General features: G+C 43.1%; 1 protein-coding gene across 8 annotated transcripts in view; it reads left to right on the top strand.

Moving 5' to 3' along the window:
* Positions 1-22,681, top strand: part of TNIK (TRAF2 and NCK interacting kinase) — a 319,291-nt gene that overhangs the window by 232,998 nt on the left and 63,612 nt on the right. For 5 of the 8 annotated variants that reach the window (XM_075004329.1, XM_075004325.1, XM_075004328.1 and 2 more), the window contains exons 11-15: positions 432-498; positions 1,897-2,101; positions 16,472-16,582; positions 18,210-18,296; positions 20,315-20,506. In XM_075004329.1, the coding sequence (XP_074860430.1) occupies positions 432-498; positions 1,897-2,101; positions 16,472-16,582; positions 18,210-18,296; positions 20,315-20,506 (662 nt within the window). Of the gene's footprint in view, positions 1-431; positions 499-1,896; positions 2,102-16,471; positions 16,583-18,209; positions 18,297-20,314; positions 20,507-21,324; positions 22,459-22,681 lie in introns of all 8 variants that reach the window. The other 3 variants (XM_075004331.1, XM_075004324.1, XM_075004326.1) reach the window with 3 other exon arrangements.

The raw sequence follows: 22,681 nt of genomic DNA, 5'->3' as shown, positions 1-22,681 counted from the left end.
ATTTGTCATTTAATGTTACATGTTTATTTTACGACAGAGTATCAGCAGTGCCTGTCTTTACACCAGCATCTTGCCACTCTGTTAATACAAATCTGTGTCGTATGTTGAGTCAGGAACACAGTATTCAGTTTGGAACTCCATCCTTAACTCATCCCTTTGTGCAAGGGATTGCACAGCATGTGCCAGATAGCCACTCCAGGACGTATGCTTCGGCAAACAGGAATGCATTATGCTTTTGACTGAATTTCCTTGGTTTTGTGATCCTCATTTAGAATCAGACTTTTGGGGCAAAAAACCTTGAGAATATTGTTGATTTTTCCCAGGGTAAAATAAAGGGGATTTTTGTTCTCAGACCAGAGCATCTGAGTCTTCGAGCAGTAGAAAAACAAATGAGTCCAGTAAAGGCCACTGACATTCAATTATATTCCTAGATGAAACAGAGTATGAATACAGTGGAAGTGAAGAGGAGGAAGAAGAAAATGACTCTGGAGAGCCCAGGTAAAAATCAGGTGTTCATTTCTTTCCTTGTATCTCTCGGATTCTGCACAAAACTGACTAAGATTATAGGATTGTGTGAAGTAGAGATGGAAAAAAGACGAATTTGATCATTGAGTCTACTCTCTGCAAAGATGGGCTATAGTTCCTCTGATAAATGAAGTCTGGATATTAAATTGATGCTATGGCTCACCTTGACCAAAAGGCTGAGGAAAAAACGATACTTCATTTTCTTTGTGGTTTACAATACAGTATGCTAACGTCACAGGGAAGTAGAGGTTCTATGCATGATATTCACTGCTGGGCACCTGTATGCTGGCAGTTTAAAACAGCAATGATCTCTCAATCATTATTTTATCTTATTCTTTCGTTAAAAAATGGTCTAAAAATCATCAATATCAGGCTGTTAACGGTCACATCAGCAGTGTACACCATCTAAAATATCTGAATTCTTATCCCTAATCTGATCAGTTTTTCAATATACAGATGAACATTTCCATATACTCATTTAAATCCAGCCTCCAAAATAGCTCTTGCATTTTTTCACATCTTATATACATAAAACTCTATATGCAGGTGAATTTGCATAAACAAACCAGATTTTTAGATGTCTAAGTACACAGCTCACTTAACTAACTAGTTTGTGTAAAGGAATTTTGCACATATAAATGTTTATGCTCACAAGAACCTAGATCTGGGAAACTGCATGTGTAAGAATTTGGGTAAGGTAAAATTGTAGACTTGGTTTAAAGACAGTTTTTGACAATATGATCCTTTTATTTTCAAGTATAGTTCCTTCTTTACGTGTCGTTTCTTATCATGCAACCCTTCTGATTGCTTCTTCAAGCTAAACGGTGCTTGAACTTTCTTTTGATGACACTTTTAAGAGTCATTGTAATTAGTATCAAGCTATTCCATTGTTTCACGGAGGCAATCTGGTATTTTTATTTCAATGATTCACACTAAATCGGCTTTGTGAACAGCTAAATATAGCACATACAACTGCAACGGAAGGGGCTTTGCTTTAGAGTTACTTAAAAACTTGACATAAATTACTAGTGAGTTTGTGAACAGTGTAAGAACCAATGTCTTCAAGTGAACTGCATCACAAATTCAAGGCTGATCCACTGTAAAGTTTGTGGCCTCCTGAATCCTTTTAAAACATGAGGCAACCGAACAACTGGCAAGTATCTGAGCTATTCTAACTTGTGCATTTGTGATTCCCTGCTTTCTTTCACTAAATACTGTGCAGCGCTCCCTGCACCTATTGGTGTACAAATACTTGAAATGGCAAAGGGCAAAGACAAAAGGGAGCCGGAGTTAAACACAGATATACACACAGAATTTCTCCGTCGGGAATATAAACCCATACCATTTCTGTCATGCTTCTTCCCTGTGAAGCTCCATCCTCAATCTGCCTGGAGAGTCAACACTGAGACGGGATTTCTTGAGGCTTCAGCTAGCGAATAAGGAACGTTCAGAAGCCCTCCGACGGCAGCAGCTGGAACAGCAGCAGCGAGAGAATGAAGAACATAAGCGACAACTACTGGCAGAGCGGCAAAAGCGGATTGAGGAGCAGAAGGAGCAAAGGCGAAGGCTAGAGGAGGTAATTCTCAGAGTCCTGAAATGGGCTTTTAAATGAATGTAATGTGTAATTTTTTTTGTAGGAGAACAAAGATCCTTGTTCAGCCTGTTTAAAATGGAGTATGTTCAAATCTGGCTGGGACAAACTCTGATAAACCAACATGCGTTGAACAAACAGCCCATCCGATCTGTCATATACGTGGTCGTGTACTCCGTCCAAACGACTATCTCCTCTGAAGTCAGTAAGGCCCATTCACTGTACTGAACCTTCCTTATAATGAACAGAAAAGGGTCCCCCCGAACATTTATTGGACACAAAGTTCCACTGTAGCTGCATTTCATCCTAAGGGTCGTCTCACCCTCGGTCTCATGGCCTATAGGCCATCTGTGGCCTGAGCAGTTCCCCAATCTGTTCCATGCACAGCTGCTGGCACTGGAGTCCCTGCAGCCCTGATGAGGTCCTTCTGCTTCCCTCAAGTCCACCTTCCCATCACTGCTCCTCCCTCTTTCTCCTCCCATCACATCACTTCCCTCAAGGGATGCAGTCTCTGGGACTATGGGGATGGCAGGAGGGGTGTGTCCCCTGCACTTACTGTGGTGGCTGGAATTGAGGGGAAGTGGAGCGACACAGAAGCCTCTGCTTTCTGCAGCACCCCACCCCCAGCATGGGCTGGCTTGGGAGATGGCACAGAGTGGAGCAGGTTGCTGTGAAGCTCTGCTTCCCTGCAGTTCCCACTTCCTCAGTGAGTGCTGGGTGCAGCCTAGCTCCCGGAGCTGGCCCCAGCTCCCCTAGGGCCCCACAGGCTAGCCTGAGTATGGGGGATCATCCTGTTCATAGGATGGTTGGGATGGCCCTGCTAAGAGCCCCAAAAGCACGTGTCCTAGGACAGTCTCACGAAAGCATCCCATGAATGGAAAAGCTCTGTGCATACCTCCACTGGGCCATAAGGATGTACTGCCAGTGGCACAGAGCTAGCACCAAGACTCCACTCCAGCCCTGCTGTGCTACTGATGGTAGCACTGGAAGCCTTGGGGGAGGGTAAATTGCCCTAGGGTGGAAGCAGAAAGTCCTTCATGATATCTGCACAAGTCCCATATCCCATTTAAGTCCATCTTTAGCCCTATTTTGAATTCCAGCCCTTGCTGGTTATGTAGTGATGGGAAATTACTTTCTGGCTTCTGCAATGATTAGTATAGGTCTCTAAGCATGACGTTTGACCTTGGTTTCATCATACTATCTACGCACAGTTTGGGTCATAAAATAATTGACCCTATTTAGAATACAGCTATATTATTTGACCCTGACTTTGAGTATTAACGAGTGCATACCTTTTGCTTCAGATGGAGTGGCCTTTAACCTCCTCAAGTGAGCCCTTTGTTCTTATGGTACAGAAAGGTCTATGAAAGAGTAGCGGGGTTTCACCTCTTTCTAACCTTGACACGGTCTCTCATGAAGAAACGCAATGTCCATCTCATCCTGAAGTCATCCCAGCTGCCTCATGTAAGGATCCATACATTAAGAGCAATTAAACTAGCTTTGCAAAGAGGACATCAGTAGGGAAAAACCCTTTGCAGCAAACAGGCTATTGGGGCATCCACCCCATTCCTTTGAACAGGTCAGAGCACCTGTTGTATTTAAATTAAGTTTCTGTACTTGTTGCTGTTTCCATGCAGTGGCTAATATAACTCTGACTAGAGATTTAGACGTGAAAGAATTTCCGGCAGCTGATTGTATACTTTGTAAGAGCAACAAGTGGTTGTTTTTCAAGTTGGTCCTGTGAGCCTCCTTCAGGGCTGTAAACAGCAGGGGGGCAAAACACAAGCTAAGCATTTTCCTGCCTGGGAGATGTCAGTCTGTAACAATGTTAGTGTGCAGTGTTCCACACTTGATAAATTGCAAGGCAGGGATTTTCTTTTTTCTCTGTACTGTTAAACAGTCAAGAGCTTGTGAAAAGTCGAATAGGATTGCGCGCGTGCGCGCACACACACACACACACACACACACAGAATCCCTTGTGTTAGTAAGTGATTGTTTTGAGGACTGTGGTAAGAGAAGCTGACTCTGCCATTGTGCGAAAATGGATGTTGCTGAAAGCAGTAGTGGAAATGGAACAACAGCAGAATAAAAGCAGCACCAGATTAGCTGAAATCCGATAATAAATACAATACTTACTTGATTTGCTAGGGTATTAATATGTTCCCTTTAAACTGAAGCAAATCATTCTCTTCCCCAGACAGGGTTTGAGTTAAGAGCTCTAATCCCCTTGGCTAGGCTCTGCAGGGACCTATCCTGTGAAGCACTCATTTTACTGGGATTTCAGGGTGCTGAACATGTTGCAGGCTCAGACCTTTAGTTCATATGTGGCTCTGAAGAAGTCCTGAGCTTTTCTCTTTCCATTCAAAATTGATGTCACTGTAGCCAGGTGTTGGAACTAATGACTGAACTCCAGCTAACTGGAAAAGTACCCTGAGCTGTTCCCTCTCTCCCGGTTGCTATCTCCCTATGAATGTTTAGGTTTTGAAATGAGAGGAAACAATATTACACGCCAAAGGAGTTGTGGAGGCAGGAGGCTGTGTGCTGTTTTTGTCATGCCACACTGTAGGGGAAAAGAAAGTGCAGCCCTACTTGACAGTATCCTCAACCCAAACGTTGTTCTGATGTCAGCAGTTCCTTTTGTTTCCTGCTCCAATTTCCAATTACTGCTGAATTTTAATAACAGCAATTTTTTTGCCTCACTTCCTCCTACATCTGAGGTTGTACACACCGACCCTATGCCCCAGCTCATGTCTCCTAGCAGAAGCAAGAAGCTATGTGTCAAGCAGCGGTTAACCTAATGTCTGATCGTATATCTTGTGTTCTTGATTGGTGTTTTTAGCAGTAGCAGCAGTAATTGCCTGTCTCAGGAAACTGGTGGGTTGTTTTTTTTTTCAAGTTGCTGAATAAGAGTGTGTCAGTGCAAACCTCTAGCCGCTGGCACTATCAGCCAAGCTAAAATCATGGGTTGGTTTTACTGTTTGCAATGTCTTCAAGTTTTGCAACTGCTTCTGTTTCATAAGTCACTATGGCTCAAATTTTGAAAACCGGGAAGAGCAATGAGCTCTCGCACAAATACCTTCCCATGTGGACTGGATAATTGCACATATAAAGAGGCACTGAGGCACACAAGATGGTGGGGAGGATTGCAGGTGCCCATGGATTTTTTTCCCCCTCTGCCACCTTTGGGGCCTTTTATGAAAAATGGGAGTTGCCTATATGGATGAAGATCTCTCTACCAGTTTTGTACTGCCACCTCCAGCAAATAGTAACATTATTAGGGCTTGTACACAGCGGGTAATTCATAGGAAGGCTAATGCAGGAATAGCAAAGGGGTGAATATAAAATGCAGTAGCTATTCTGTGCTTGGTCTCTGTGTGAGTGCTCTTCCTCTGCACTAAGACTGTCTTTATGCAGTTTAGAGTAATCCATTTCTAAGGCAGATCATTCCAAGAGCACTTTTGTGGGGTTTAGGATAGAGTCTGAGTTAGTACAGGGAGCTAGTGTGGCTGTTCAAGGCTTTCCCCCATGTAGAAAAGCCTTAGTAAGAAGAGAACAAGTAGTTTCATTCATTGGCTACTGTTTCTCTGGATGGCAAGAAGAGGAGAACTGATAGAGTAAGAATTAAATACAGTTCTTGAGGGGATGAAAACCCTTGTGCCTCAGGGCACGAGCCAACCTCTAACTAATGCAGGTTAGTAGAAAACTTTCCCTAGGGCAGGTCATTCATTATTTGCCTGCTGTGAGGTTGCATGCACTTTGCTCTAAAGCATCTGGCACTGGCTAGAAGGACCATTGGTCTTCCCGGTCTGGCAATTCCTGTGTTCCTAAGTGAGACATTGTTTTAACTTTATCTACAGCAGGCAGCTGTGTTTCTGGCAATAGATCTATTGTACGTAAACTCTGCATTCTGTGTGACTCTTGCCATGTTATTGTCTATATTCTATAATATTTATGGGGGGAATTAGATGTAGGGTACTATGTGTATGCCGTAGTTAGGAGAATGACTTTGTTATGAGGTCATAGAACTACGTCAGCACTCCCACAGTAGGGATGAGACTTATGATAGTCTGCAGAGAGGACAGGGTGAATTCATGGATTCTGGGACCTTACTAACTATACTTACTGGCAGCCCCTAACTGTGACACATAAGTGGTCTCTCTAGCCTATTTATATGTATTTCTAGTATGTAGATGTGAACATAAGGGCAAATCTTGTAGAAATCAGGGTGGGAGGACTGTTTAAGTTAGACTGTCCGTCTCCTTACGAATTTAGGATCATTCTGTACTGTGTCTATTTTGACTTTAGATGACTCGAGCAACAGGCAACCAAACAGTGCCTCCGAGTGGCCAGTAAGCAGCTCCCTGCTTCAGTTTCCCGCTTCATGTGTCTTCTCTGGTAATTTGTGGCTTTACAATCATAACAAAGTTATAAAGTTCCTCCTCAAGTCCATGCTTTTACCAGGCTGCTCCCAGACCTTTCCTGCACAAAGTCTTAGGGTTCTCTGATGGAGCCTATTTGCTCCCTGCTGCCAACCCTCCTGGAAGCAATGCAAAATTGGTTCCTTATCCATTTCCCTGTAGCAATTGACTATTATATTTTTCCACTTGAATTTCATGAAAGGGGTCTGAGCATCAGGCCTAGCGATTGAAGTCTTCTGTCTGCAGAAGAGGGCAGAATCATCGGCATCTTCCCCATAATCCCCAAAGATAGTGGTACCTCAATCCTGACTGGTGGAACCTTCCTTATGGGTGAATGGGAAATGTGGTTGACATATCCCTTCAAGGATGCTAATTAGTCACCTGTCCATCGAGGAATGGACTGAGAGCACCAAACAGCCACCAAAGGGTAGCAATCACAAGTGCCTTGGGTTAGATGTCATTGCCAGTCCCCAGAGTCATCTACTGCCTCCCAGAAAGTTGCTTGAAAGTTTGGAATTTGCTTTAGAGAGTAGTGTGCATTACCCCATTGTGTGGACAAGCCCTTACACAGCAGTAAATCATTCTTGCGTTGGAGTTGAGCTGTTCTTGCTTACAACAGTTCTACACTGTCTTCCGTTGGATTACTCCCACTTTATGTTGGTGTAATTAAAAGCAAAACATGTTCTCTCCTGTTGAAAAGTTTGACTGAAGAGCACTGTGTATGGTCAGTGAAAATGTCTCTTGATTGCAATACTCCATCCACAGATCACTGTATAAAGGGGAGCAGATTGAAGCTGAATTTGTCTTTAAAACCCAGTTTGGACCACACAAACACCCTGAGCCCTTGGTTTACTTTGGTGTCTAAGCCAGCCTGTCTAAAAGTGCCAGATGTGCCAGTGTTTATACAGAGAGTTCAGACACTTAAATCCCTCTAAAGAAGGTCAAGCTGAGTAAATGAATGAGTGAGCTGGAAGACAGCAAAGTACCAAAGAGAATGACTTAGAAAGATGCTATGCCCAGACTTCAAAAATGTAATATGGTTACATTGAATCATATGTCATTGAATCATATTAATCAGAGATGGGAGAGGCCTATCAGGGTATCTAGTCCATCTCCCTGCCATTTTCTCTTGCTTTCGCCAGTTAAGTTTTAAATATCCCTGTAGATGGAAGTTTCAAAATATCACTAGCAGTTGACTCTTCCTCCACCCAATAGAGCAGCTCACCATAGAGAAGTTCTTCAGCATTTCTTGTCTTGATGTCATCCCATCACTTGTATGTGTCCCTTTGATGATCCTAAACCAGGGCTTCTTTACCTTTTTCATAGCATAGACCACAATTCAGAAGGGAGACTTGGTCATGGGCATTTGTCTTCCCACTCACAATCTCATAACATTTCACTGAAAATTATGCTTCCAAATCCACTAGTTAGCTTTCAAAATCTCATCTTTAATCTTTCTGGTTTCCATGGTAGTTCTGTGATGTCCCTCTGACTTGGCTCATGTCTTTCTGGCACTGAGGTGAACTCATTATTCTAGGGCTATCCACACCCATGCTGAACAATTTCAAACCTGTATTCTGTCAGGAGTACCTGATTTTAGTTTTGATTCTGGGAGGAGTCAGATGACTTGTATCATAGCAGAGAGTGGGGAATACATGATGTGGAAAGACCTTAAAGAGGAAGGAAGAAAACCATCAGTGCCAGAGAAGGAACCACCTCCTAACATCTACAACTTGACCAATGTTGGTTGAGAGAATGAGTCCTATCCTTTTTGAACTATTTAGCAGCAAAACAGTATTTGAAAAATTATGTGGAATTTTATCTTGAATGTGTCTGAATATGTATAATTTTTATCTATCTCACATGCACACAGAGGAACAGTGTATAGTTTGTCCTGAAACGAGTATGATGAAGACTTCTCAATGGAAGAATCCATCCCTTTGAGTAAAAGTAACCTATGATAGTATGTTATTAGCTTTTAAAAGGATTTAATGACACTTACATCCAGAACCTTTTGACTTGGAATTAGAATTCAAATGATGCCCCAGGGACAAAGAAATGCGATAGCTATATTGGCAGGATTCCATCCTACAGGGGTGTACCCCAGGATCATGAGTGCCACTTAACTTTTCACATTTGTTGACTGTACTCAAAGCACTGTGTCAGATTCTCTTCTCCATTGCACAGCTGCAACTTCCAAGACAATGGAAGACAGAACCAAGTAAACAAGAGCAGAATTTAGCTCAAATGCTTGTTCTGCTGGGAGCAAAATAAGCAGATGCTGAAAATAAAGGAGAATTCAAGAACAAGAGTCATCCTCTTTTTATTTTATTGCTACAGAAAGTTGGGCACATGTGTCCGAGACAAAAGAATATTAAAACTGAATAACATAAAAGAAAATGTTCATATGACAAATATTTATTTAGTTGTTTTGAATAACTTCCTGCCCATAATACAAGAACTAGGGATGACCAAGTGAAATTAATAGGTAACAGATTTAAAACAAACAAAAGGACGTACTTCTTCACATCATGCACAGTCAACCCATGGAACTCCTTTCTAGAGGGTGTTGTGAAGTCCACGACACTTACAGGGTTCAAAAAGGAGCTAGGTAAATTCCTGAAGGATAGCTCCGTCAATGGTTGTTAGCCAGGATGGGCAGCAGAGGCATCCTTAGCCTCTATTTGTCAGAAGCTGGGAATGGATGAGAGGGGATGGATCACTTGATGATTACCTGTGCTGTTCATTTCCTCTGGGGCACAAGGCACTGACCACAGTCAAAGACAGGATCCTGGGGTGGATGGGCCTTTGCTCTAACCCAGTAAGGCCATTCTTACGATTTTTCCTCTGTTATGACTAAAAGCTAACTTCCTAATAACCCTTCTCCCTATGTCCAGCTTATCAACAGACATTGAACTCAGGACTTTTAGCACCACAGCTCAAACCTCTGCCATTCCCATTAGTGCCGACAGCCACAGTAGACCCTGGGGCAAGGGGAGAGGGGGGCTCAGCTCTGTGCCCTGAAAGGGTGAGGGGCAGGAATGGAGGGAGCAGGGCCAAAGGCATTTAGCTCTGACTGCAGTGCTGCCCCTCCCCACCCCGAGTTGTGTGCCGGAGCTGCACTGCCATGACATTTTGAAGGGACCCAGGGTAACTGCCCTCTTTGCCCCCCATATCAGCAGGCCTGGCTGTCCCAACTATTAGCTCAACTGAATCATTGGCTTTGTCTGATGCAGGCTAGCTAGTAGACAGAGACAACATAGATGCTAGGGCTAGAGGTGCTGCCACAAACCCCATCCTGAAGTAGCAATAACAACCTAAATACATGGCTTCTGCCTTCAGCGTTCCTATTATAGCAGTTGTTTCAGCACCACTGGGAACAGACGCATTTAGACAGTGTTTTATGTAGCCACATGTCTGTGCACTGTTGTATCTTTCTTTTCTGTTTCTAGGCAGAAAATATAAAGGTCAAATCTTTACAGAGAATACGTGAGACAAATCTGAGTGTCTTGTTCTTTAGAGATGAAATTTCATTCAGTGCAGTTCTAGGGGCTAGATCCTCAATTGGTATGAATTATTGTAACACAGCTGTTTGTCTCTTCAGATAGAAACTAACCATATAGTAGAGCATCCATTCCACTCTCCAGGAGCAATTGGCAAACTCTTCAAAACTCAATGCATATGGGCTCTATCAGTCACCAACCAACTCATGGATAGACCGTACCAGCCATGGCCATCCGCATTTTCTTTTGGAGGAGCAAGAAACAAATGACTTCTATAGATTAGGATGGGGTATCCAATACATTCACCACTCGCCACATGTGGTGAATGGGACACTGTGTTGTGGTGAATACAGGGGTGGCCAACACATGGCTTTTAGAGCCTTTACATGCAGCTTTACCTGAGAGCCACATGCATGGAGTGCTGTCCGCCTGCTCCGTGCACGCACCCCACTGCTTGGTGGGAGAAGCATTTGGCAGCAGTGGCTGCTCTGGTCAGTTGCTGGCATTGAATTAGCACTGGGGGCGAGGGCAGGAGGACTGGGAGTGCCTGGCTCTGTGAAGTTTGGATAATATAATGTGGCAAATATGGAAAGACGACAGCCACGAGCGTGGGGATCTTTGAATTCCTATTGGACGCTGCTGGATTAGGAGAATGTTTACTAATGGAACTGCATCAGGGCAAACCCGTGCCATAGAAATATGGCATCGCTGTTGCTTGCAAGGTCAGTCACGCCACGGTCATGCACCTAGGCTGGTTTTGTACCTGTGTTGCTACATGACTACCAAAAACCTTGGTATAGACAGGGTAATTGTTTTCATGTACTTACTTATCCAAATGGTGGTTTATCCTTTGCATGATTGTTAGTTTCATAAAGTTTAAACCTGGGACAGGTGTGCAATTCTTGCCCAATTCTTTCACTTTTACTTAAGTCATCTTTACTTAACTTCCTCTTGCTGTTTCCTTTGCTTTGTCTTTTAAAGTCTGCCAGGCTTATACTTGGAGCCCACTGGTATGGGGAGGCTGTCTTAGAATATGGGGTCCTTTGGGCCAACCTTGATATTCCCAGACTGGAGTTCTAACATCTGTGAAATGCATACCAAACCTTGATTCATAATAATGGGACATACCTACCTGCTCCACACAGCAATGCTTGACTATCAGAATAGTTGGTATTTCAAGTCTGCTTCCTTTTCCACTGTTGGCCTAGAAAGACAGCATAGCGCAAAGATACTGCCACCTAGAATATATTTTTCTATCTGTTACTTGGAATTCCCCTTGTTCCTGTCTTGTGACTGATATTTACATTTGGTAGCAGCAGCTGAATTTTTCCAAGAGTTGCTTTTGATGAACATTATTGCCTTTCAGAATTGGTCTGCAATTTGTTCCATGGTTTAACCCTTACATGACTCCATTATGCTGCCTATTCCCTAGTGTATCTAGTTTAACTGACTGAAATGTTACTCTTCTGAAGTCATCTTTTCGTGCCAGGCCTCAGAGGACCGGCCCAGTAGTGGCTTTGCCTGCAGTTGGCTTCCATCATCAATATTTAAAGCCTATAATTTCTAATGCTATATAAATAGGGCCCCATTGTGGCTGGACAAAAAGCTGCATAGAGCATCACCTGTGAAGCTATATAAACACGCACCATTAATTGGCAGTCTTACCTTGTATGAATAATAGATCTGTATAGTGTGAAAATATACAACAGACCTGGAACTTAGAAAAGCATTATCCCATGGCAGGGAAAAGAAAGAGAAGATGGACAGATGTAGGAGAAAAGCAAACAAATGAAAAAGCATCTTCTAATCTTTTGCTGCTATTTCCTGTCATGTTCCTGCTGCTCTGAATCCCTCATTGAGAGGACCTTCTTTTTCAGTCATTCCAACAGTATCAATTCAGCACAGCCAGAGCCGGTGAAATTGACAGCGGCCTAGGCAGGGGTAGATGAGAAAACAATGCAGTGCTGAAATCTTCAGCCACTCTATCATGCTTCCAGGTCATCTCCGAATGCCTGTTGGCTATAGAAGCAGAGCAATGAGTGGAAGCAATTCCAGCACCTCTTGAGACTGAATCTTCTGCTAATTCACAGTATCTATGGTGAAATGGCCTGTAATTCACTAAGCGGTTATCTGCAGTTGGTCATAATGTGACCTGACAAATGACTGTCATGCAGGCAAGAAGGCATGCAGTAGCTCAATATTCTCAGTCAAGATTCCCAAACATGTTTCAGCTTCATATCGCTGAAGAGCCAGGCATTACTTATTTTATTCCATTGATGTGTTATTAAAATAACAGTGCAATATTATATCTTAGCGTGCAGTAGGTATTTGGAAGTTCAGATTACTATATTCAGCTAGTTGTTAAATGGTGTGTTTTATTACAGAGGGTTTTCATGTGGGTGGGGGCTTGAGGGCCATGTGTATGTGTGTAAATATACAGTAAACTCTTTCATATCCAGCAGGTCAGGGACGAGGAGGTTGCCGGGCATTCAAATATTCTGGATAATAGAGAGGTGTACCTAGCAGTGCATACCACTAAAGAAAACCAAGTTTAGATATTAAGAAACAAACCAAAATGAATGCAGCATACTTTACTGAACAACAACAGCAGTACCATACACAGTAAACTTACACAGTATTTATTTGTATTTACTTTCACGCTACTGTACTTAAGGAAATGTAACTAAAATGTACTTATGGTTTAAAATTTGTTTGAGAGTTCTGAATATTAGAATGTCAGGTATGGAAGAATTTACTATGTATGATATGTCAGTGCATGCATGTAATGACAATGGCTTTTATTGATAGAAACAAAAAAGCAGTCAAGTAGCACTTTAAAGACTAACAAAATAATTTATTAGGTGAGCTTTTATGGGACAGACCCACTTCTTCAGACCAGTGGATCTGTCCCACGAAAGCTCACCTAATAAATTACTTTATTAGTCTTTAAAGTGCTACTTGACTGCTTTTTTGTTTTGATAGTATATAGACTAGCATGGCTTCCTCTGTTACTATTCCATTGATAGAGAGTTTTCATCAGAAGGACATTTTTGGATGACAAATTAAACTCTCAGAAGTTTGGCACTCCCATAAATTATGGCCCCTGCTGCAGGGTTAATTCATCCACCCTGCATGCTCTGTGTATTTTATAGTATAGAGATCCGCAACATAAACAGCCATATGGATTCAAAAAAGGCACCAATATATGAGATCAGACATTCACACACTCATTCACATTTTATTTAATAATGTGCATGTAGCGTGACTGTTTACACTGACATTTTTGCTTTCTGAACCTTACAGCTGTAGTTAAGTTTTACAAAAATGTAATTTTCCTGCTCTGAGGCAGGTTAATAACACCAATAAAAATGCCAGTGGCCTACCTAACTTTCCCACCATTAGAGCAGCATTAGGACTAGAACAGCAGCCAAATATCCATTCTCATCTACGTCACTAATAGTGGATGTCTAGAGATGCAGATGTAGTTGCAGTTCAAGTAGCGTACACAGGCTGGTTTTAATCTAGATAACACACGTAAAGGAGCTGTGAAGATGTGGCCCTGTGAGTTGTGTATCTGTGCCCTAACCTCCACCCCCTGCTCCATCACCTGGGCAATCTACTCCCTTTGCTAACCACAATGATATCATTCCAGTGGGTCTTCACAGTTAGCTTTAGCACTTGTAGTTAGATGCAATATTGCACAGGTGTGCCCATCCAAGCCGCATCGCACCTAAGACTGCAGAGCAGACCTACCTAATGAGACCAGTGTCCTGAAAGTGAAAGGCCCTTAGAGTGACCGAGTGCCCGCAGTTTTCTCGTACTGCGCCAAGTGATGCATTTTGTTAAATTCTTAAATAAATTGTGTGCTCATTTGTAGCACGGTGACAATTTTTAATACGTCCATTATTTTTCCGCAAGCAAATCAAGTCCATAGCAGCCATTGTCATTTGTATGATTTACCAAATACACTGCAGCAGAACATTACTGTCCCTACGGAGTCACTACAGGGTTCTGAGTAATTGTATCTGCAGTGACTGAGATGTCCTATTGGAAAAAAAGTGCACAGGAATTCTGATGCTTATGTGGATAATGACCCCTTATTACAGCTGTGTATTCCTCACCACACTGGAACCCCATAGATCCCCAAGATACCTATTATTGAATATTTGCACACTGCTGTCCTCTGGTGGTCAATCTGTTACACTATCCATGGAATTGTTTTTTCATAACATGGATGTAAACCAGACAGATAACATACAGGTGTGTCTATTGCTTTTAGTTGCTGTTTCTAACCCCTTCCTCTGTTATAAGCTGTGCTCCTAAGAAACTCCTAACGGAAGCATATTGTCTAGCATTTTTGTTTTACACCCCTCTGAGCAAGCTGTCCCAGTCCCAACCATCTTTCTATTACTTCTTTGCCAGAATAGGTCAAATCTCTTGGGACTGAATCTCTTCTTGTGCAGATGAAAATCAGGACTGAGTCTAATAACATCAGTGGAGTTACCCTGAAATAGGACCAGTATAAAGACAAGGAGAAACAGGACACTAAAATGTACTCAGTTTCAGATTCATGATTACCTACCTCCCCTCATGCCCTGGAGAGATGACTTCAAGTAGAGGGAACTCTTCATAGCGCTGTACTTGAACAAATCACTCCCATCAATACAGATACAACCAAGTGCTTCATGGCAAGGTGCGCTGTTCCCTAAGTAGGAAGATGTGTCCTGTAGATACAGTATCACCAACAGCTGCTGCGGACCCTGAGACAAGGTGGAAGGGGGGCCCAGCTCCATGCCCCAGAGGGGATGGGGCCATGTACAGTTGGCTCTCAGCACTGCTCGGACTGCAATACTGCCCCACTCACCCACACACACTTCTGCACAGCCATGCGTGGCTGGAACAGGGCTGATGTGGCAATTCAAGAGGGCCCAGAGCTCCAGCTGCTGCCACTACCAAAGTAGCAACAGCAGCGAATGGGGCCCTGGGGGCAACTGCCCCTTTGTGTCCTCCCATCTAGTCAGCGGAACTATGTAGTGAGCAGCAGTGCAAGTAGTAAAGGTTGGAAAATGCATTTTGACAGTGCAGCAGAAAGTGGAAGCCAGACAGTCAAGTATCTCAGGTGGCAGAACCAGTTTAACCCACTGCTAATTAATAATTTTACACATTTTCTTTTCTGTCTTGGAACCCATAGGGCCCATTGGCAGTGCATCTCACCCTTCTCTGCAGTCGATATTGTATATGCACCGCATGTAGGACCTGAGTGGCATGTAATTAGAAAGCCACATTGATTTCCAGGAAAGAGGTTGCAAATGAGGGCAAATCCTCCACATAAAAAGCAGCTTGATCTTCGAATGACTTGACTGAAAGCTTTATTTTTCTTAGCAAACAAGATAGCTTGGTGGAAAATACGCCGTGCAATGGGTCTGGTACTGCCAGCATAATAGGCAAGGGGTATTTTTTGAGTAGTCCCATTCACTCCAGTAAGACTCTCCTTTTGGCTCAAAATCACATCCTCATTTGAGTCTTACTTATTTATAAAGTTCAGTAATAAGGCCTCGATATTTGCTTTCCTTTGAAAGTGTGTGGGAGCAGTGCCCTGGTGATCGATGAAGCTGCTGCTTTGTCCTATGTGCCGCACTGCTCAAGCGAGGACTGTGGGTGAATGTCTGTCATCACTAAACTGCTTTTGTCTAGCTCCTTTGTTGGTGACCAGTGTGGCTGCAGACTCAGACAGCCTCTGAATTGCAGCTGTTTTCTGCAAAGCATACAGAAGAGATTGTAGTGCATCCAGACTTGTCCCTCAAATCAGAGTTCAGACCTCAGAGCTTCTGTGAAATGGCAGTGAGCTGAATGAGCATTTCTTCTTGCACAAAGCCCACCAAGCACCCCCTTCTTGCCAACGTGAGCAACATCCAGGCTGTCATACAGTTTTGCCTGGCTGGGGAACCAAGGACATGTTTGCCTTATTCTGGCTTGCTGACAAAATACAGCAGCCTGCTCTGTCACACATTGTCTGCCTTCATCCTGTCCTTGCATTTCTGCCATACTCTGAAATGTCATGATTTTGGCAGCCAGCAGTGTCACTCTTTTAATATTCGTACTTACATGTTCAGGACCCAGCTATTCTTGTCAGTCACATATTTGCACAAGAGCTGTTGAATTCACTGGGAGTCATGCACGCAGCTTAGAAGATAAGAGTCCTTTGGCTTTCCATAGGACAAGTAGTGGAAAAAGTTCACGTGAAATTTTGAAGGCCCATCTGAAAGTCCAGCCTTCATATACCATCGCCTTCTGAAAAGAAAGGACAAGAATGATTTTATTAACTGGCATAGAGTTTGTAAGAGCTTTCACTTTTTCTTTTTATTTTCACTTTTTCACTTTTTATTTGCATCTGCATCTACCTTACTAGCTCATCTGTTTTTTTGCACACACAGCAGCAGAGAAGAGAGAAAGAGATGAGGAAGCAGCAGGAAAGAGAGCAAAGGCGGCATTATGAGGAGCAGATGCGCCGAGAGGAAGAGAGGAGACGTGCAGAGCACGAGCAGGTAATCTGCAGTGGATTCTGGACAAATCAATCCCCAACATCAAATGCTGAATTCTGAGGTCAAAATTGCTTCCACTTGGGATTATTGTCTATTGAGATACTTTAGTTCTTTGCAAGCACTGGTGAATGACCATTTGTTAATAAGTTAAAAGCAAACCTACTTACTTCTCTCATGTTTGATCACTTTCACAACTAAAGTGTAAATTGCTTAATTGCTAACCCAGTGTTTATTGCTTTTCACTGTATTAATTCCCTTCTATCTGTTGGCCAGCAATTCTGAAGCCATTTAATGTACATTTTCCCACTCCTATGCTTCCTATATAAAGCTTTTGTTTACTATTTTCTCTAGTACTTTACCTTGATTCCCAATAAAACTGGTCACTTCTCTGCCTGAACTTGCCTCTTCATAGCTCTCAGAAGATTTGGCTTCTCAGGACAGTAGGGTAAAAGGAGTAGAAGAATATATGTTGCTGATTTGTCAGCACCAGCTTTAGAATGGGGTGTGCTTAATGCTTGTCCCTCACCCCCATCATGAAAAATAGAATATATATAAGAGTCAGGAAGCTGTTGCATAGAACAACATTTAGCATAATTCATAGTAGCCATAGAGTGTTTCAGTTTTTCTGACAATACTGTTGAACTTACAGAGGTGCTTTATGTCTTCAAGACACTGCATAAGCACTAAAGGCCTTGTCTTGATCAAGAGCTGAGTGTGAAATTCCCATTGACTTAATTGGCACTACTATTCCCTACACTGGAGTGCTCCACCAGCAGGGTTGCAAGGGTTTGCCCTTTAGCTAAATAAGGCTTTCAATGCCACTGCAAGGCTGGGAATACTTATCTATAATTACCAGTGCTTTGCCAGTATATCTATACCAGCTGTAGATACAGCTTATGCTTACAGATGTTTTTTCTGCCTTCTCAAAAGACGTTAGCTATGCTGACGCTATCAAAAGAGTTGTGTCTACAATGGAGGTTTTTCCTGGCATAGCTACCAGCTACAGGGCATTATTTTCTCAGGCATAGCTATACTGACCACACTTGGTAGTGGAGATCTGCCCTTACATTACATTTTCAAGATGAGGAAAGTGAATAGCCTGATGTGGAGATTTTCAAAGGCCCAGAGGAATCACTTTTCTGTACTGACCACTGAAAACCACTTGCCTTCCTCTGCTCATATGGAAGAGACTAATTTAAAAAAAAAAGCTACCCACCCTCCAAATTCTGAGCTCATTTACACCACTGTAAATCCAAACTACTTCCGCAATCTGTAATGGAGTTAATCTCCATTTACATTGGAGTAAATCAGAACAAAACGTTGCCCAACAATTACAGCTGTACTGTTTTTTGTTTGGTTTTTTTCCTCCAGTGCACTGGAATGTAAAGCTTATGTTATTTCAGTTGGCTGCAGGCCGGTGACATTCTCAGTGTTTTCAGTATAAATTAATTGTCTTTGCTTTTTTTTTTCCCAGTTGGATCTCTGCATTTGAGTCAGGGCCTATTAGTGTTTCTGTCATTGCTACCCTTCATGCAGCAGCTCCTTCCTCTGTGGAATTACTGTCTTTTTCTCTTCTCTCTCTCCCTATTCTCCATCCCTGCTGCCAAATCCCTGCTGCCCATGTCTCCAGGAGTACATCAGGCGACAGTTAGAGGAGGAGCAGAGACAGTTAGAGATCCTGCAGCAGCAGTTACTGCAGGAACAAGCTCTACTTCTGGTAATGGGAAGACCACTTCCCTGCTTACCTGCTTTCTGTTTGTAGTGTGTCTATCTGTGTGTGCCTGTGTGTCCCCATGCCTTCTGAATGGCTAGTATAACAAGTCAGGCTGCGTATGATCACCTGCTGCATGGATTTAATAAAACCTGTAAACCGCATAAACCACACAGTTCTCCAAAGCTCCACTGCTAAAAGCAACATGCTGAGGTTTCGGTTTCGTAAATGCAAATGGAGCCGCACTCTGAATTTTTGCACTTTTCCTCTCAATTCCATGACCCCTCACAGATTCAATATCCTTGCCGAAAGCTCCTTTCTCACCCAGTCTGTCTCTGTAATGCCATGCTTTCGGCTTCACTGGAAGTGCAGGCCCTTTCTCGGCCCCACTGTGTTTATTGCAGAGTAATTTTTAAGACCATTAGCAGCGTACTGGAATACAATCAAGCTAAAATGTGCTTGTACTGTGCAAACCCACTCAGCTTTACAGGATTTGATAGCCAAATTTCATTTGTGAACTATTAGTTGTACTTTCCTGACAGGAACATTCTGTGTTCCCTTCTCATGCTGTTGCCATTTTAGACCGTGTTTAATACTGCATTGTATCCTGAATTGCCCTTTTTCATGTAAAGCGAGAGTTATGTTTATCATTATTTAGGGATTTCTTTTCAATAACACAGAGCTCATGATTAGTCTCTGTTTCCATTGGCATTATTTAGAAAAAGTACTTGCACAAATCCCTCCTTTTAAAGGGTATTTAAGTGTTAAAGATTTATTAATTAAACCTTTAAAAAATCCCAGTGCTTCAGAGAGATCTGTTAATTGGCAATTCAAGTGTTGCCACAGTCACCCGCTCCTATGAGGTACGGAGCACGAATCGACATCCAGTGGCTTCAGTGTGGAATGAAGGCCTTCCACACCTTATTAGGTGGGTCCCCCTAAGCCAAACCTGGTGATAAGCAGTTGTAACGTACAAATTACTCAATGGATTTTGTTTGGAGAACTCAGGGTGAACCTGATCCTGTTCTTTGTACATACAGACTGCCTAGGGGATTTAGATACTGGCTTCCCTATTTGAAATATGGCTTTTAACATCTCAGTTACAGTCATTTAAGTTAACGTACTCAGTACATATGTTGCCCTTTTTCTTGGGCCACATACAAACTTGGCATAAGAGGATGTGGCTGTGTTGAGGGCACTGAAGCTGCACTGCAAACACCAGATCTGGTTGAGGACCTTCATTTCCAAACATCTTCAGAATCATGAAGGTCCAGAATCCCATTTCTCCAACGGGGATGGTTGCTTAGACCAATTGACCTTAGTGGAATGACTTGTGCAAGCTGCTGCCCACCTTTGTGAGCAAGGGGTCCGAATGTGGCCCAAAGTGATCGACTACTACAGTGCCCCATACATAGGGGAGCCAATAGACTGGCAGGGCCCCTGGGCAAGTTGGGGAGTGGGGCTGGCTCTGCACTCCTGGGAGGGGTGGAGCCTTGGGTGGAAGGGGCAGAAGCAGGGCAGCCAGCTCTAAGTACTGCCCAGGGCATGCCACCACCTCCACCATGACCTTCTCGACCACCACCCCGACAGCCCTGATAGCTGTCTGGAGTACATATGGCACCCCAAAAGTGATTTAAAGGGCATTTTTGAATTACCAAGTCCTGGGGCAATTGCTCCCTGTATGTGTCATCCCTTCTCCCCCTCCAGCCCCACCCCCACCAGTTGGTGAGCCTGCCCACCCAGAAGTAACCATCAACATCCCCAGTTCCTACCTGAGAACTCTTAAAACTTTGAGGATTTTTTGGTTTTTGTCTTCTAGAATAGGTTTCTCTCCAGGTTTCTTTTGAGTTTATTCCTCCACTGGGCCTCCACAGACTTAAGAGTAGGGCTAAGCCATACTTTTCACTTGGGTGTATTTTTCACCAGACATAAATATCTGATCGTTCTCACTCCCTCGCTTGCTAGCCTGACTGTATCTGTACAGCATCTCTCATCCATGTTATGGTGGTGTCCTTCTTGGGTAGGAATATAAACGCAAACAGCTTGAGGAGCAGCGACAAGCAGAGAGGCTGCAGAGGCAACTTCAACAGGAGCGAGACTACCTCGTGTCCTTGCAGCAGCAGCAACGGCAAGACCCAAGGCCAGCAGAGAAGAAGCCGCTGTACCATTACAAGGAGGGAATGAATGCCACTGAGAAGCCAGCCTGGGCCAAGGAGGTAGGAACGACTCAGTCTACTTGTGCCAGATACTTGTTTGTCCACACAAAGTTGCCTATTATGAATGGAGAGTGGGGATTGGATGTAGTTCTGTTTGAAAGGCTTTCACTACAAGTTATTCTTCTGGGTCTAGATTCTCCTCTGACTTACCCCAGTATAACCCTGTGGGCTACACTGGGGTTACTTTTCATTTACAGCATTGGGAGGGAGTGCTAAGGGAATGGAAATCCCAGAATGCCAGTGCCTGTTTACTTTGCAGTTCAATTAGAGGTGAGGATTCCAGAAGCCAGGCCAAAACCAGGGGCATGTGTAAGACAGTGCTGTAATGATTATTCTGGTGAGAAGTGCTGGATGAAAAGTGGCCTGGTGCAATTCAGTAGCTCTGAAGTGGATTGTTTTACACGGTTTACATTCCAGTTCAGTTCTGAATTCGAAGCTGCTGGTGATATGCATGGGAAGGTTTTTTCTTCCTTTTGTAGAGATTATATGGTACCAAGTTTCCTATCTAGTTATTGTTGTTTGGGGCTTTTCAGGAACACAATGTCTGTTGCTAATCTTTTATGCATAAACAAGCAGCAGCATCTAGCAATGATTATTTGGAAGTTGTGAGGCATGAATACTATAGACCATTTTACTGGCCAGTATTGAAGGAGATGCACACATGCAATCCTGCAGTACAGTCCCTGGATCATATTCATTCCTCTTCCTTTTCCTCTACTTCAGAGACATTTTAATATACAGAAAGAATACTGTCTATTATTACTGTTTGTCCTAAAATAGTGTGTTTTAATAGTATAATTTTGTAATTCTGCTCCCAGGTACAACGATATCTTAATAACTCGCCTGTTCTTCCAGCTAAGCAGAATCACTCTTCTGTTGCCAAACCGTTGGCATCCTTCATTAATGACAAAGATGCAGCACCACAACCCAACATTAAGCCTTCTTCTAATCTTTCCAAGTCACAACCCTCAACTAAACCAAATCTGCAATACCTTCAAGCATTAAATCATCGGAAAGTAAACCCATTAGTCTCTGCTAAACCAAAACTCGTTCCTCCAATTATTAAGATTTCTAAACCAACACCCCAGGTACAGCAACGCATCCAGAATGGAAAAGAAAACATTTTGGCACCTTCTCCATTGAGACTTGGGCATCAAGAGCGATCAAACAAGAATGATGGGATATCCCTCAAAGGGTCTCGCTCTCAAGGATGTAGTCCAGTTAGGAAATCAGGGTTGGGGGTCACCTGTGTTGATTCACCTCATGTTTCAAATGGAATAAGTCCTCACTTGCCTGGTAACAGAGTAAAAATGGACTTTAAAGAACATAATGGAGACAGGGGAAGAAAATGTACTCCCTCGTTCATGCCTGCAAGTGCCTTATTTCTTTCAAGCAGCACACCGTCGTTAAACCATATTGACTCAATGTGTGATAAGCTAGACCTGAGTGCTTCTAGCCCAGAACACATTTTAAGAAAAATGGAGATTCAAGCACTTCCCAGAAAGGTCCGTGCTTCCTTTGAAAGTATCCCAGAACTCCTTCTACCATCTACAGGGTTACATCAGACCCAAATGCAACAGAAAATAGGAAGAAGCATGGATCAGCTGCTTCTTCCATCTCTTGACCCTTCTCCACAATGGTCCCAGTGCAATGCAGCCATTTTGACTCCCTGGTCTTCTCGCTCTTGTTCATCTTCTATGGAATTACTTTCCTTTCCCCTTAATTCCGATCCAGTTCAGTCTTCCAAAGATTGCAGCAGCAATGCTCCAAATAGCATGCCTCCACAGGCAGCCCCAAAATCATTCTCTAATTCTTCCTACTGTTCTCCCAAGCTTTCTCCTCAAGCATGTAATGGGAAAAGTTTTTTAAATTTGCCTGTGACCAGGACATTCCTGTCATCGAGCACTCCTGATCTGAGGGATGTCAGACAGTTTAACTCTGAGCTACTTCTGGTGCGTGACGTCTTCCCAAATCTGTGGGCTTAGCATTTCCTTAGATTGGTAAAAATCAGCACTGCTTATTGAGCTTTAGCTGTGATGGAAATGCGTGGCAGTAAGCAGGAAGATGGGACGGAATTCTATCTTTAATAGCACAGTTTTGAATAAACTGTTCTGAATTCCTAACGTGCCTCTGGCATCTTACTGTCTTCAGTTCTGTCTATAAAAAGATTCCTTC

Source organism: Carettochelys insculpta, chromosome 10, assembly GCF_033958435.1.
Source record: "Carettochelys insculpta isolate YL-2023 chromosome 10, ASM3395843v1, whole genome shotgun sequence".
NCBI lineage: Eukaryota > Metazoa > Chordata > Testudines > Carettochelyidae > Carettochelys > Carettochelys insculpta.
Note: the sequence above shows the minus strand (reverse complement) of the source record. Positions and strands in the feature narration are given on the sequence as shown.